The 16849-nt window shown below is 47.8% G+C and overlaps 1 protein-coding gene across 1 annotated transcript in view; it reads left to right on the top strand.

Annotated features, from left to right (window-relative positions):
* itga1 (integrin, alpha 1) overlaps positions 1-16849 on the top strand; it is a 322507-nt gene that overhangs the window by 168760 nt on the left and 136898 nt on the right. Inside the window, exons 9-11 of the mRNA XM_078550022.1 lie at positions 5275-5440; positions 7342-7415; positions 15952-16096. Of these exons, the coding sequence (XP_078406148.1) occupies positions 5275-5440; positions 7342-7415; positions 15952-16096 (385 nt within the window). The remainder of the gene's footprint in view (positions 1-5274; positions 5441-7341; positions 7416-15951; positions 16097-16849) is intronic.

Raw genomic sequence — 16849 nt, 5'->3', positions numbered from 1 at the left:
AGGGAGCGTCCAGTGCCATGGCTGGGCAGTCCTCAGTCATTGAAGCCTCGTCAGATGCCATGGTCATTGGCAGAGGGGTGTAGGAGCTGCTGCCATCGTTCAGAGTGCTCTGACAGGAGCTTGAAGAAATGACAAGCAGCTCATCCACCAGCATGAGTTTGGTTTGAACCTCCCTGCTGACCATTGATGGACAGGCACCTAGCAGAGAGACTAGGTGCCTCATCCATCTCTCACACTAGCAGTGACCTCCTGAAGTCACGGCTAGTGTGAGGGCTTGCAGGTCTGAATCCCAGGGGCCCCTGATTCTGTTCATGGAGCTGCATTTCCAAGAGAGTTGCCACTGTCTCAATTGTGGAGGCTGTGCACTCGGAGCTCTGGGTCAACGCAGTGCTCATGCTCCGCATTGACTCCTCCATGACAGAGACGATGGCACGCAAATCCTCAGGGATCTCTGCCAGATCTTCCTTCGCATTCCACTGGGCATCGAGCATCTGCTGTCTGATAGACAACTCCAGAGGCTCGATATCTGCCTCATACTTAGCATATTCTTGGTTTCCAGCAGTCCTCCAAATTCTGGCACCCGGGGCACTCTCTGCCTCCACCAGCTCCTCATGTGAGTGTGATGTGACTTCCCCACAGCGCACAACCATCTGAGCTGATGAACTACAGCCCACCCATTGGTGTGTATGCTGGTGCCTTGTTCCGAGAGAGGATGTGACATGGTGGATCTGGCTGGGGGTCCTCCTCAGTTGTTAAAGGGTGGGGGGGGGGGTGCTCCTTGGGGTCTCGGCAGCCTCTTCAGGATGGCTCAGCTGAGAAAGGAAGAAAATATGTCAGGACATTCAACCACCGCATAGTCAACGTGCTGATAGACAGGCTGCTGACACCATGGACAATTGCCTCATGGAGGCATTGTGATTGGACGATGAGTTGCGACTCTTCCTTAGAAATTCTCATTTGAGATGAGACGACATACGTTAATTGCAGTCTCCACCAGTCTGGCACCTGTCCACTGGGCTCTTACTTTCCTCCGAGACCCCTGTCTCTCCATGACCTGTGGACTTTGCTCGATGATGGCACTCGAGCTCTAGGGCACCTATCTCATACTTGGTCATTAGGAGGAGGTTGGCCACCCCATCAACCGTTTGCGTTCTTCTTTTATTCATTCACGGGATATGGGCTTCACTGACTGGGCCAGCATTTATTGCCCATCCCTAGTTGCCCTTGAGAAGGTGGTGGTGAGCTGCCTTCTTGAACCGCTGCAGCCTATGTAATGTAGGTACACTTACAGTGCTATTAGGAAGGGAGTTCCAGGATTTTGACCCAGACACCGTGAAGGAACGGCGATATATTTCTAAGTCAGGATGGTGAGTGACTTGGGGGGGAACTTCCAGGTGGTGGTGTTCCCATGTGTCAGCTGCCCTTGTCCTTCAAGATTGTGAGTTTGGAAGGTGCTGTCTAAGGCGCCTTGATGAATTCCTGCAGTGCATCTTGTAGATGGCACACACTGCTGCTACTGTGTGTCGGTGGTGGAGGGAGTGAATGTTTGTGGAAGGGATGCCAATCATGCTGGCTGTTTTGTCCTGGATGGTGTAAAGCTTCTTGAGTGTTGTTGGGGCTGCACTCATCCAGGCAAGTGGGGAATATTCCTTGTAGATGGTGGACAGGCTTTGGGGAGTCAGGAGGTGAGTTACTCGCACCAGGATTCCTAGCCTTTGACCTGCTCTTGTAGCCACAGTATTTATATGGCTAGTGTAGTTCCGTTTCAGTTTCTGGTCAATCATAACCCCCAGGATGTTGATCGTGCGAGATTCAGTGATGGTAATGCCATTGAACATCAAGAGGCGATGGTTGGATTCTCTCTTGTTGGAGATGGTCATTGCCTGACACTTGTGAGGCGTGAATGTTACTTGCCACTTGTCAGCCCAAGCCTGGATATCGTCCAGGTCTTGCTGCATTTGGACATGGACTGCTTCAGTATCTGAAGAGTCGCGAATGGTGCTGAACATTGTGCAATCATCGGCGAACATCCCCACTTCTGACCTTATGATGGAAGGAAGGTCATTGATGAAGCAGCTGAAGATAGTTGGGCCTAGGGCACTACCCTGAGGAACTCCTGCAGTGATGTCCTGGAGCTGAGATGATTGACCTCCAACAACCACAACCATCTTCCTTTGTGTTAGGTATGACTCCAACCAGCCGAGCATTTTCCCTCTGATTCCCATTGACTCCAGTTTTGTTAGGTCTCCTTGATGCCACACCCAGTCAAATGCTGCCTTGATGTCAAGGGCAGTCACTCTCACCTCACCTCTGGAGTTCAGCTCTTTTATACATGTTTGAACCAAGGCTGTAATGTGGTCAGAAGCTGAGTGGCCCTGGCAGCCACTAAACTGAGCGTCAACGAGCAGGTTATTGCTAAGCAAGTGCCACTTGGTAGCACTGTCGATGACCCCTTCCATTATTTTACTGACAATGGAGGGTAGACTGATGGGGTGGTAATTTGCTGGGTTGGATTTGTCCTGATTTTTGTGTACAGGGCATCCCTGGGCAAATTTCCATGTTGCCGGGTCACTCAGCAGCATTATGGCTTCTCTCTTGAATGGGCAGAAGAAAATTCACTATTCCAACCTCCTCTTGCGACACCATTCTGGCCTGGCCCACACCCCCGAGACCCAGTTTGAAGTGCACGTCAGATTAGCACACAACATCCTTCGATGCACCCAAGGCAAGCAGGCAGATCTGCCAGCCTTGGCTGGAGCAGGTTTCAGTGCCATTTGGCACACAGACTCTCATACCCCTGTGCACCATGATGAACAGCCACACCTTAGCACATCCATACACTGTTCCATGCCAACTCAGTATTCAGCCTTGTGGAGAGAAGAAGATCGTTAAACCTTTTGCGGCACTGTATCCAGGTGCGGCGCACCATGTCATGCCCGCAGACCTGGGCTGCTACCTCTGTCCATGCCTTCCTGGTGAGGCCACCTCTTACCATCCCATGGCATTAGGACTCCACTCCTGACACTTACTTCCTCGACCAGAATGCGTAGGCACTCATCAGAGAACCCGGGGCAGAGTTCCCATTTGCGTTGCCCTCCTGCCTGGCGTGCCCAGCTGGTGCAAATGCCATTACTATATCCCAAGCTTTAATTTTTTGGCAGCACAACTCCTGATGTGTCCCATGACAGCCTTAAGGGAGCTGCCTCCGCCTATTTTAAATCCCTTGCCGGGTCCGCATCGGACCCATCGCCTGACACGCTCCCGGCTTCTCCAAACAAATGCCGCTTTTCACCCCGGGGGGCCCTTGATCGGCCGCCCAGATTGAAATCACATTTCTTCCCCAGTGTCAGTCAGGAGCGGGATTCACAACCACTTCTGGGCCCATCAAGGAAAATTCAGCACATAGAAATGTTATAGGCTGGTTTCCTGATTGGACACTCCTGATAAGAAGTAGCTCTCATAGTGAGCTTGGGTTCGGAAATAACAGCCCTTTGTTCCCTGATTTCCCATCCAGTCATTTAAATAGATGAAGAATGAAGGGCTACAGGACTGTCGTCTGCCAACTCTCTCTCTCTGAGCATTGCATCTTAAAGGAAGGCCCAGGCTTTTTCTTAATTTGTGTAATAAATTTCATACTTCTAAAATGGCCATATTTATGAAGCAAAATTCAATGCTTGTGCATTTAATTTCCTGCATTCTATTTGCTGCATATTTACAGAACCTTTTGCCTGCGCTTTCTCCATGCAGTCCCTTTATTTTAAGCAGGTAATTGATATCTCTGTTAAAATAGAGCAGAGAGAAATGTTATAACAATATATTAATCATGTGTACAATAATAATCTGAGAGCTTAATGGTTGGCACTGTTTCAGGAATAGTTTCTGACAGTAATAATCATGATGACTGTAAATAATGTTTATTACCTTGCCTTTGAGCATCTCACCTCATTCCACTCTCTTGCCTATTCTTTAAGATTCTTATTCTCCACTACCCAACTACCCAGCCCAGCCTTAAATATCCTCATTCCTTTCCCCCTTCAGACTCTGTATTTCTCATCCTCAATATTTTCAATCTGCATCTCAAGTTGTCTGCCATTTCTTCTCTGATTTCTTTACTCTCTTGTCTTCCTTTCACCTCTTCCATTTTGAGTGCTTTCCAAGTCTTCAAGCTAACTTAAAATAGCTACATATACACCAGTTATTGCAAAGTAAACTCTTTGGGAGGTTAGATAATTCAAAGCTACAGAACAACACATCCAAAAACATGTTGAGTGCTTACTATAGTCAATCATGGAAATATATGTTTTATTCTTAAATTATTTCCCTTGGTTTTACCCTCCAATGCTGCTCTATCTATTGCTAGCACCATACTCTATGGTTTCAGAATGATGATTACTGTATATTTTCCTTATCGAGACTAAGAGCTGTTTCACACAGCAATTTAATTAAGAACATTAAAAAATATGCCCAGTTAAAACTGACTCTGAATGAAAGATGACATTAGAAATAAACCTTGTTCCCTCCCATTATGAACCTACTGCGATTCACTAAAAGCACTGAGCAATGTATAATATTATCTTTAATCGTTAGACTAGTATTTTCCAATAGCAGAGAACAATTCTTTGAGAGATCAAAGATCACCTTAATACTTCACAATATTATAGGAAGCATTAATTAATGGTCCAAATATCCACAATAAAGTAAAGCAGCACCACAGTTAGTCAAATCAAATGAAAAAAGTATGTTTCAACAATCTGATAGCAAATTAGATCCTAATACTTCTGAACACCAGATAATGTTTGGTGCAGAGTTGGTCAATGTTTGAAAATATAAAAGACTGCAGCACAAATATAGGGAAGGATTCCTAATTCAGGGTTGGACATGAACATTTGGCAGTATTTGGTGTAGATTAATGGAGGCCAGCTTTCCTTTTTTGGACTTCACTCATTTCCATTGACTGAATGATGTCATGCTGGTTAGTTCAATTTTTACCACAGTTCCTTCACCCAGCATCTGCTGAAATAGTGAGAGGGATTGTATGGACATTCCATAGGTTTTTCCTAGCATTCCATGATGCCATGGCCAATATACTTACTAGCTAGATTTAAAGTTTATATGTATCAATTCTCGTCCTGTTCTCATCAAAAATACTGGTGCAATACTGGTGTTCCTGACAATTAAGTAATTACATCATATGAGCAATGGCAGTGTTGAACTGCATTTCAATCACTATGTTAGATTTTATTAATTGTAATCAATTCCTGCATCATATTTTAGGTGCTTGGCAGTTACAACAGAGGAAATCAGAGTGCTGACAAATTTCTAAAAGAAATAGAGTCTATCGCAAGCCTCCCTAAAGATAAACATTTTTTCAATGTATCAGATGAAAAAGCGCTGGTGACAATAGCAGGAGCCCTTGGAGAGCAAATCTTTGCTTTGGAAGGTAGGACATGCTGTTTTTCTTCTGGAGTTAGCATTGTTTCAGCATGACAAATCAATGTCTCCACAGGTTTCAAGTGTTGTTCAAAGCCAGAGTCTGATATAGCTTGCTCCAAATTGTAGAGGAGGAATGATGATTTAACAGGAGCCCAACATCAGCCATCCATCAAGTCACGTTCATTGGCTTTTCAGATTGTTGTTATAAATACAAAAAACTTGATACTACTACACTGTTGTCAATCCTGCTAGATTGGCTTGGAATCTCCAGGATTTAACAACTAATTCCCAGGATACTATGGAAAGCAATCCAAGAGAAAAATAATATGGGCAATAAAAAATTCTGTTTCTATTTTAATTTTTCATTAGTTATAAAAAAGCAGAATTTGAAAAAGGGCTACAGGTCTGTACAACATTAGCTTTTTTCAAAGTCCTTATCAGGGGACGAGGGGAAGTTATCAGGGGCTTGGAGTAACACATTGACCCGAATTTTGTAGTGAGCTGCGAAGTGACAATACTCACCTCCAATCTCAAAGAAAGCTGCCCACAAAGATTTAGAAAGCTCTGTGGCATGGATTTCACCTTTCCTTATGTTAATTTCATTGTGGCAACACCTATGGTGAACCTTTGGCATCCAGCAACAGTGATGCCATGAAGCAGGCTAAGCAGCCAATAATATTGAAGAATTCTCATAGACAGCAAGCCAGGAAGCACCAGCAGGTGCTATCATTCATATTTCATTCATATCATATTTTAACACAATGTGAAATAAAGATTACCAAGTGACATGCAAAAGACCTCGAGGGTCGAGGTCCTGCCTTCCAAGAGCTGCCACCAATCAATTAAATGGCAATGCCACTGGGAAGATGGTGGCTGCTGGTATGACACCCATCCTAAGCCTAGGATCATCATTGCATCCCAGGCCAGAGGTGAGTGATACTGGGAAGGCAGTCTGCTTGTCATGTTCCCTGGTGATTCCCCTGCCCTCCACTGGGTTAATATTAGCAGCGATGGGATAAGGCCCATTAATTGGCCACTTAAGGGCCTCAATTGGTGGCGGGGCAGGAAGGCCGCCCACAGGCCTTTCCACCACAGATTTAATTAGGATGAAGGCTGGAAGGTGAAAGGGATCCCACACATCACCATCCCACCTGATTAAATGTTCCCACCACAAAACTTGCACCAGGGAAGGGCACAAGATTCTGCCCATAGCAGGCATAGACCATGTTCTGCAACTTATTCTTTTTCAGCTGTTTTTCTTGTTTCAAATCCTTTCCTTACTAAAACCACAAAATTTACTTTTTTCACCCCGTCCCACCAGACCCCATTCCCACTACTTCATCAACCCATCCATTGACTTACCATGGAAAATATCACACAAGAACCAATGGTATATATAAACAAGCTATACATTTGGTACATGTATGTTATACTTCTGACATCATACTTCAAAGGTATAGACAAAAGCAGAAAATGAAAGCCACTGATTTCTTCCTGTTATTTCTGACATACTAACACTGGCTTCTCCTTAAGGGCAGGAATAATAGAACTAACAAGCAGCCAACCCATCTACAGAAACTTAACTTAACCATTAAAGTGACCTCAAACCATGCCTACTTACACCACTTCCCCGCAGGGAATCTCTGAGCAGTGGCCTTAAAAGTGACAGACTGGGTTACCCACAGCTCCACCATAGTGGCTAAATGGCACAACTGTGCTCCAGACCCATGTTACTCTGGGCAACATATGGGATCAGCTAACAAAATATAGATAGGAAGATGACTTGTTTTAATAAGTTGTAAAGTTACTCCCCTCCCTTCCTTGGCTTTTCTCTCATATGCACGTTTTCTTTAGGTTTCTGTGAGACAAGTGAGTTTTGTTTACTAATGATCACTTCTCATTTATCAGCAACTGGTGATCAACAAGCTGCCTCTTTTGAGATGGAAATGTCACAAGTCGGGTTCAGTACACATTATACAGAGGTAAGATATGGAGAATCTCCTCCACATTGATTTTGTTCTATTCTTGGCTTAAGCATATGAGATAATTTTTAATTTTAATGAACACACTGCAACAACCAACCATTTCATTCCTGGGTACAACAGACCACATTGCTGCATTGAGCAGAGCAACTCATAACAGGAGTAATTGGTACCATGTTACTGAGGTTTTTCAGACATTTAAAAATTGGGAATGTTTGTTGCCTGTCATGCTAAAGAAGTGAGGAATCATGTGTTGAAGAAGTTTTGTTGTTAGGAACTTTTTCATGCTGTTGCAGTGAGGGTTAAAGATGGGCTGTTTCATCTGGATGTCATAGATTCATTCCTTGGGATAACAATCCAACAAAGTTCAAGTGCATACTATGTTTAACCACAGTATTGCTCAATATATTGTGCTCCACTCACTCCTGGACGGGAAGCTCTCACACCAAGAGTTCAAGAGAGAGCTTGTCACAATGTTCTATCCATTGAAAATTGTGTGGAGCACATGCTGGGTTAAGCCTTATGTACTCCAAATGGGCAAAGATCCTCACCAAGACTGAAAATTTGCAAAAGTAGCTCTTGTTTGTTCATTTGTTGTATTGTCATGTTAGTAATACCAGACATTGAAGTAAACTTGCTGGATTTACCAAGTCAATGGTCAGGATGACCCAGTAAGAAAATACTGTTACCCGGATGCCAGTGTTAGCAAATCCAGCTTTGAAGTTGCCACCATGAGACGTATACATCTAAAGTTAGTAGCACTCGTACAGCAATATAACAGCAGCTTAAAACCAGCTTGCCTCCTCCAAGCCTGTGTGTTTGATTCTAGTGCCAGAGGTCAACTGTATTTAAACATAAATCAGTAGAAATTAATAGGCAAAAACAAAATGGTGTTAAATAGAATGGCAACTCACTGCAATACTGTGCCTCACCACCAGCAAAGTACCCATCGGCATGGAGATAATTTTTGAAACTGATGAAAAACTGTTCAACCTACATTGCCTTCAATTCAAAGCCAATATCACTCCAACTTCAGTCATTGAGCCAGTTTGCATATGATGCTTGTGTGCATGCTCACTCAGAAACTGAGCTCCAGCTCATTTTCAACTCCTCCTCCAAAGCCTATGAGAAGATGAGCCTTTCATTACACACCCCGAAAACTAAGGTCCTCTTCCAACTAGCTCCCTCAGCAAAACACCTTCCCTTGTCAATTAGGATTGACAAAGAGATTCTGGAAAATATGGAGCATTTTTCATATCTTGGGAGCCTCCTCTAAACACAGGAAGACATAGACAACAAAATTCATCATGCCCTCCAATGTTCAACCTTCGGCCAGCTGAGGAAAATTGTATTTGAGGTCCAGGATCTCAAACCCAAGACAAAGGTTATGTTTCACCAGGCAACAGTGATCCCTGCACTCCCATACGCTTGGGAGACTTGGCCAATCTATATCAGGCACCTCAAAGTACTGGAGAGGTGCCAGCAGTGATGCCTTTGCAAGATCCTCCAAATCCAGTATCAGGAAAAGTGGTCCAACAGCAGCACTCTCTCCCAAGCCAACTTGCCCAGCTTCGAGGTGTTAATCACACAAAACCGGATCGGCTGGGCAGAATATGTCGTCCCTTTGCCCAGCACCAGACTCCAAAAGCAACTGTTCTACTCGGAATTTGGTCAAACGTCCCCGCTGCCTCATGAGAGTCCCTGGTTTGTGACTGAACAAAACGGAAAAGGTTCAATTGGGAAGACACCAAACACATCAAAAGACTTCAGGCGACATTTTCCAAGCTCGCTGGCAGCAGGCGTGATCGGTGGTGTGCGCGGAAAATATGGCATGACCTGCTTCACAACGGCGTGAAGACAGGTTGCAATCATCTGCTAAGCCCGCCGATGGCGGGCCACATTTCCTGCCATCAGCCAGCGGGGAGCTAATTGTAATACATTGGCATATAATTAAAAGACCATCCTGCCAGGCTCTTGGAACCCCGCCGTATTATCCGTCCACGTCAGCGGGAAAGCATGCCAACATGTTTCACAACAGCACGCAGGCGACGTGCACTTGGCAGCCTTCACTTTGGGGGGAACTGAGGTGAGTGAGTAGTAGCATTCTCCACAGCATGCCTGTTGTTTACAGGTTTTAGGGGCACTGGGCAGGGGCACTGGGGCAGGGGCAACTGATGTCTGGCCCCGGAGGCAACTGCTGGGCATGGTGTCTGGGATCAAGTGCTAACCAGCCTCGGAGGTGACTGCTGAGGGGGGACAGTTTCCAGTGCATCCCTGGCACTGCATCCTGTGCACAGGCAATCTGGGGGTGGGGGGGTGGTGCAGGGTAAGCGAGGGAAGTGGCCACGCATTAGGGACACCTGTATAAACTGACCATGCCTCTGCAACTGAGACAGATCAGGCACAGCCACAGTGATATGATTGGGGTCGGCCTCCTAGCTTGCCCACTCATACAAGCAACGTGGAGGCACCAAAGGGCCCCCCCCCACCACCACCCACCCCCGGCACAGACTTTGAGTCGGCCATCACTTTATTGGACCGCGGAGCAGTTGGATTACACAAGTTGTACAATTTCCTCGCCAACGCTGGCCATGTAGCAGTCACTGCTGGAGGTGCTCACAGCCCCTTGCAATCTCAGCATCCTGGTTTGGGCCAGTGTTCCCCACGTCGCAGGCTGACAGGGCAGCCAGGCAGCGCACTCATCTCTGGCCATCCGAGAGGTGACCAGCACTCTCCGGGAAGCATTAAGGGGCGGTCACACAGGACCAGGAAAGGTGCTAAGTACACCCATGATAACCACGTCTCTCTCTCTCTCTCTCTTTCATGCTGCAGGAGGACCATGTCAGGATCGTGGATCTTGGTGACCTAGCTGTATGTCTGATGGCCTACAGAGACCGTAGAAGATAGAGGAGAGAGCAATGGAGGCTCCTGGCTGCGCAAAGGCAAGGGCAGCAACCTCATGAAGAATGGGCAGCAGGGGCTCCTGCACACGCTGCCCAGGAGTGACAGCGAGCCATGGCTGGTTGGCACCTAGTGACACCCAGGGTCTATAGATGCCGCCTGCCATTCCTGTAGATGACTGAGAACTAGTGTTGCTGATGACTGCACATGTCTAGGGACCTGGTGGCTCACATCTGCCACTTATTGCAGGACTTGGCGCCAAGGGGACATAAAGGGCATCCACTGCCAGTGACTGTGAAAGTGACCGTGGTGCTCAATTTCTATGCCAGTGGCTCCTTTCAGGGATCCACAGGTGACCCCTGTGGGATTTCACAATCTACCACCCACAAATGCATCCACGAGGTCACGGATGCCATCTTCTCCATGGCATACAACTTTGTGCATTTCGTCCATTACTGGGACAGCCAGGATGCAGGAGACATTGGATTCGCCCTGATTTCGGGATTCCCGCAGGTGCACGGCGTGATTGACTGCACTCGTGGCGCTCAGGTCTCCGTCGCTACACTCGGTTGGCTTCATCAACTGCAAGGGCTTCCACTCACTGAACGTGCAGCTGGTGTGCGACCATACGAAGCACATCCTGCAGGTGTGCACATGTCTTCCAGGGATTGTACATGATGCCTGCATCCTGAGTCACTTGCAGATCCCTGCAGTCTTCCAGGGTGCACAGAGGCTGCAGGGTTAGCTCCTTGGGGACAAGGGCTACCTGCAGAGGCCGTGGCTGATGACACCGTGCGGTGGCCTTAGGCTGCAGCAGAGCGACGCTATAATGGGACACATGCAGCAGCTCGCAACTTGGTGGAGCAGACCATCGGGATGCTGAAGATGTGATTCCAGTGCCTGGGCCGGTCTGGTGGAGCCCTGCTATACAGACCACAGAGGGTGTCACACATCGTCATCATCTGCTGCGCCCTTTACAACCTGGCGCTGCAATGGGGAGATGAGCTGGCTGATGAGGAGATGGAGGAGCTGCAAGTCTCCTCTGATGAGGAGGACTCCAGGGATGAGGGTGAGGGGGTCCTCAGTGGTGACGACAATGGAATGAGGCTCTCGCACTGGCTAGACAAGGCAGGTGCACTCGGATGGCTGTTGTAGTTGCCAGATTTGTGGAGGATGATGGTGACATCCAGTGAGGTGTCCCCGTAGATTCTCAAATCACAGTCGTGAACGTTTGACTCCAGTCTGGCTTCTTGCAGCACCAATACCCTCTGAGAATGCTCCTGGCATGGAGGTGCAGTGGAAGCCCAAATAGTTGATTGATCAAAGGAGGATGATGACAACATGCAGTGAGGACACTCCGTAGATCTTCACATAGCCTCTGAGTATGTCTGACTCCTGTCTGGCCAAGGGCAGCTCACTTGCGCTCCACGATCAGGGCCATCTCAGAGACGCAGCCATAAAACTTTAGATGCATCTGATGCTGTGTCTGCCTTCAGCACCTCAGCCCTTCAGGAGCTGGTGCACATCATTGCTGGTCACAGATGCTGTTGTGATGGGGGCCAGCCCAACCTTTAAGGTGCTGAGAGAACACAGAGAGAATGAGAGAACTCTGTGGTGTCTGCCCACTACATTCTGGCAGCAATGAGCAACACCGCCGAGGTGCAGGCATCAGTAATGTGAGGCTGGACCATCACTATGGTCTGAAGGCCGCACAGGGAAGAGGCCCTGGACTGAGACACCTGCCTTTTATCTTGTGCAGAAAGGTTTCATATCTGAGTGACAAGAACACTGCTCATCAGAACAAGGAGCCACAGGCAGGGAGACATTCTTAGGAGTTTATTGACAATAGTGAACAGTACGTACAAGCGATCAACACCCGTGGCCAGGCTGTGAAATTACTTTTACCTAAATTCCCTAACCCTGCCGCTACGTCTTGGTGCTCCCCAGACATCCGTACAGGAGGCAGCCTGCTGACAGTGACGCCCTGTCTGTGATGGCATTGGTGGGTATCCTCTGCAGCGCTGAGACTTGGAGGGACCCAACCTGGTTTCAGGGTCCTGATGTGTGGCAGTGGCACCCTCCTCGGCTTGTGAAGCTGGAGCTGCTGGGGTCACAGGAAGAGGGGATTTGGATGGGCTGGTCACTGCCAGAGTCACCTGGATGGATGACCCCGGAGTATGCACCTGCTGATCCCCCTCCCTATGACTGCCCGAGGGCCCCTGACTGACTCCGTAAGCAGAAGAGGTAGCTGGAGTAAGATCGAGCTGCCCCGCACCCCTCCCGCGTACACACTGTTGGAGGCCAACTATGGTATCAGCGATGGAGTTGAGCCCGCGCAGCAGTGCAGGAGCGAAGTCTTGGACCAAGGTCCATGGCGGCTGTCATCCTGCCAATGTCGACCTCAGTGCATTGCAATGCCGGCGCTATCGTCTCAGACTGAAGGTTGTCGGACTCCTCCATTGTGCCTTGCAATCTGAGGAGTGCAGCGGACATCCCTTCCTGATGTTCCTTTGCAGCTCCAGCAACTGTGACTAAGTCTGACTCAGACTCAGCAACGTTCTGGCCTCCAGCAGTTCTCCGAGTGCTGGGGACCTGAGAAGACCCTGCCTCCGCCTGCTATGGATCAGGCAGTGCAATGTGCTCAGCAGGTTTTGATCCCGTGGCTACTCTAAAGCTAGGTCCCACCGAGGTGTGTGTCTCTGTGCTGGTGGAAGGTGTGAGTAAGTGCTGTGATGGGACTTCAAGGAGGTTCCTTCAGATTCCTCTTCAGAGGTTTCTTTGGAGATTGCTTGGAGGTCCTGGGTCACGGACTCTGTCGGCTGTTTGGCAGATGTGCCTGAGAAAGCAAGGGGAGATAATTAATGCATGGCAGTGGCCTGTGAATGAGGACACATCACTCACAGCATGGTTGTCTGATGGATGTTGCACTGCTGGGCCCTCACTTGGTAGAGCAGTGCTGACCTCACCATTAGCACAGGACCGGTCCCGGTTATCGCCGGCCAGCTGGATGGCTCTGTTTTCAAATTCTGTCAGAACTTTGATCTCCGGCATCCCTCCACCTGTCTGTGACCTTTCCCTCCTGTTGTGAGCCAGTTTGTCCTGCATGGATAGAGATGGGGAGTGTGTATCAGGATGCCTGCCAGGCCAGATGATAAGTATGTCTGGCCTGTGTGGGTGGCGAGTGGTCCCATGGATGGGATGAGAACAATGACGGTGTGTGTGAAAGAGCGAATGAGAGCCGCCCACCATGGAAACAGCGTGTTTCCCGGGAATGCATAAATCATGAGGTGGGCTCAGGAAGATACAGAGTGAAAACCCGCCACTTTCATCAATGGGTAGGATTCCATTTTACCTGCCCACTACCGCACTTAGTGCAGTCCTGGGAAAATTCCATCCTTCGTCAGGAAAACGCAGAGGCAAAGTTGAGGCGTTGGAGAGAACGCACAAACCTCCAAACTCATCTAAACAATTCCACAGCCTACAGATCAGATCTAAGCTCTGCAGTCCTCCCACATCCAGTCATGAATGTTGGTGGGCAATTAAACAGCTCACTAGAGGAGGAGGTTCCACAAATAACCCCATTCTCAATGATGGGGACACCCAGCACATCAGCGCATAAAGATAAGGCTGATGCACTTGCTACAATCTTCAGCCAAAAGTGCCAAGTGGATGACCAATCTCGGCCTCCTCTGGAGGCCCCCAAATCACAGATGCCAATCTTCAGCCAATTCAATTCGCTCCATGTGATAGCAAGAAATGGCTGAAGGCACTAGATACTGCAAAGACTATGGGGCCTGACAATTTTCCGGCAATAGTACTGAAGACTTGTGCTCCAGAACTTGCCGCACCCCTAGCCAAGTTGTTCCAGTACATCTACAACACTGGCATCTACTCAGCTATGTGGAAAATTGCCTGTACACGAAAAGCAGGACAAGACCTACCCGGATAATTACTGCCCCACCAGTCTACTCTCCATCAGTAAAGTGACGGAATTGGTCAACAACAGTGCTATCAAGTGGCACTTGCTTAGCAATAAACTGCTCACTGATGCTCAGTTTGGATTCTGCCAGGGTCACTCAGCTCCTGACCTCATTACAGCCTTGGATCAAATATGGACAAAAGAGCTGAACTCCAGAGGTGAGGTGAGAGTGACTGCCCTTGACATCAAGGCAGCATTTGACTGAGTGTGACATCAAGGAGCCCCAGCAAAACTGAAGTCAATGGGAATCAGGGGGAAAACTCTCCACTGGCTGGAGTCATAACTAACACAAGGGAAGATGGTTGTGTTTGATGGAGGTCAATTGCCTTAGTTCCAGGACATCATTGCAGGAGTTCTTCAGGGTAGTGTCTGAAGCCCAACCATCTTCAGCTGCTTCATCAATGACCTTCCTTTCATCATAAGGTCAGAAGTGGGGATGTTCTCTGATGATTGCAGAATATTCAGCACCATTAGTGACAGACACTGAAGCAGTCCGTGCCCAAATGCAGCAAGACCTGGACAATACCCAGGCTTGGGCTGACAAGTGGCAAGTAATATTTGTGCCCCACAAGTGTCAGGCAATAACCATCTGCAACATGAGAGAATCCAACCATTGCCCCTTGACATTCAATGGCATTACCATCACTGAATCCCCCACTATCAACATCCTGGGCATTACCATTGACCAGAAACTGAACAGGACCAGCCAGATAAATACTGTGGCTACAAGAGCAGGTCAGAAGCTAGAAATCCTGTGGTGAGTAACTCACCTCCTGTCTCCCCAAAGCCTGTCCACCATCGACAAGGCACAAGTCAGGTGTGTGGTGGAATACTTTCCACTTGCCTGGATGAGTGCAGCTCCAACAATACTCAAGAAGTTTGACACTGTCCAGGACAAAGCAGCCCACTTGATTGGCACCACATCCACAAACATTCACTCCCTCCACCACCAACGCACAGTGGCAGCAGTGTGTACCATCTACAAGATGCATTGCAGAAACTCACCAGGCCTCCTTAGAAAGCACCTTCCAAACCCACGACTTCTACCATCTAGGACAAGGGCAGCAGATAGATGGGAACACCACACCTGGAAGTTCCCCTCCAAACCACTCACCATCCTGACTTGGAAATATATCACCGTTCCTTCACTGTCGCTGGGTCCAAATCCTGGAACTCCCTCCCTAACAATACTGTGGGTGTACCTACATCACCTGGACAGCAGGGGTTCAAGAAGACAGCTCACCACCACCTTCTCAAGGGCAATTAAGAAAGGGCAATAAATGCTGGCCCAGCCAGCGGCGCCCACATCCCATGAATGAATTTTTTTTAAGAATCTACCTGACCCTTCAAGTACCATCTGCCCCACATGTGGCAGACTCTGCAGATCGCATAATAGACTGGCCAGCCATCTGAGAGCCCATTGAATCAGAGTGGTAGCAAGTCCCAAGGAATTGCTAAAGAAGAAGAAGGATTCCATTAAACAGTGCCAGGATATCAATCGGGAAACTCCCTCTTCAATTATTATTTATTACTGTTATCCCTTTCCAAATGTTAACCCAGCTAGCATGGTATTTTAAACTGGTTATTTAGGAATGTTTTCCCAGTATGAAATTGTATCACCGTATTTTTATGTATTTTCCTGATTCTAAACATTAGGACAACATCATGCTAGGAGCAGTTGGAGCCTATGATTGGAATGGAACCGTCCTTTTGCTAAATAACAATGTTGCAGTCATTCCAGACAATAAGACATTTTTAGACAAATCGAAAGAAAGTAATGAACCTCTTGCTGGATATTTAGGTAAGAAAATCAATGAGCTGTGGTTTCAGATAGTGGTGCTGTGTTACAGATCACTCAGGGACTCCAAGTTGCTATGGCAACATGAACTTTCACATTCACATTGAAGTCTGGAACTATAGACAGTAATGGTAGAGTGGCCTCAGCTGCATGATTTCAACATTCTAAATTAAGAATATTAGTTGGTATGAATGTGACTTTCTGACCTAGGTTATTTACAAAAATCAAAGTTTATCATCATTGGGAAATGTTAGTCGGTGTGAGGCGAATATTTGACTTACTGGTAGCATCCCCGCCTCTTCAGTCAGAAGTTGGAGGGTTGAAATCCCACTCCAGATAGTCCTGGTGAGTGGGGAACTGAGCTCTGGCTCTGAATTCTGTGTTAGCATTCGTGTGGACATCCACTTGTCTGGGTGTGCTGCCTCCTACCCACTCTCCTCCTAATTTAGTGTCCCCAGCTGTGAGTTTGGAGGTGAGGAGGGGTCATTTGATCAGGAGAGGAGGGTATATGGTGGGGAACCTGCCACCTTTCAGCCTCCATTGATCAAGTCAGTGGCAAGAAGGCTCGTGGACGACCTTTCCACCGGACAATAATTGAGGCCCTTAAATGAGCAATTAATGCTCACATAAGGGTCTCATCCTGCTGCCGTTGGTATTCAGCAAGCAGCAGGTGGGGGAGTCAGCAAGTGGGGAGCTGAAAAGGTAAGCCCTGTCATGAATGCTTGCAGGCACCTGGGCTGGGATGGGGTGGGACGG

Source organism: Cetorhinus maximus, chromosome 1 (assembly GCF_964194155.1).
Source record: "Cetorhinus maximus chromosome 1, sCetMax3.hap1.1, whole genome shotgun sequence".
In the NCBI taxonomy this organism is placed as follows: Eukaryota; Metazoa; Chordata; class Chondrichthyes; order Lamniformes; family Cetorhinidae; genus Cetorhinus; species Cetorhinus maximus.
The sequence above is the reverse complement of the archived record's forward strand: the minus strand, read 5'-3'. Positions and strand labels throughout refer to the sequence as shown.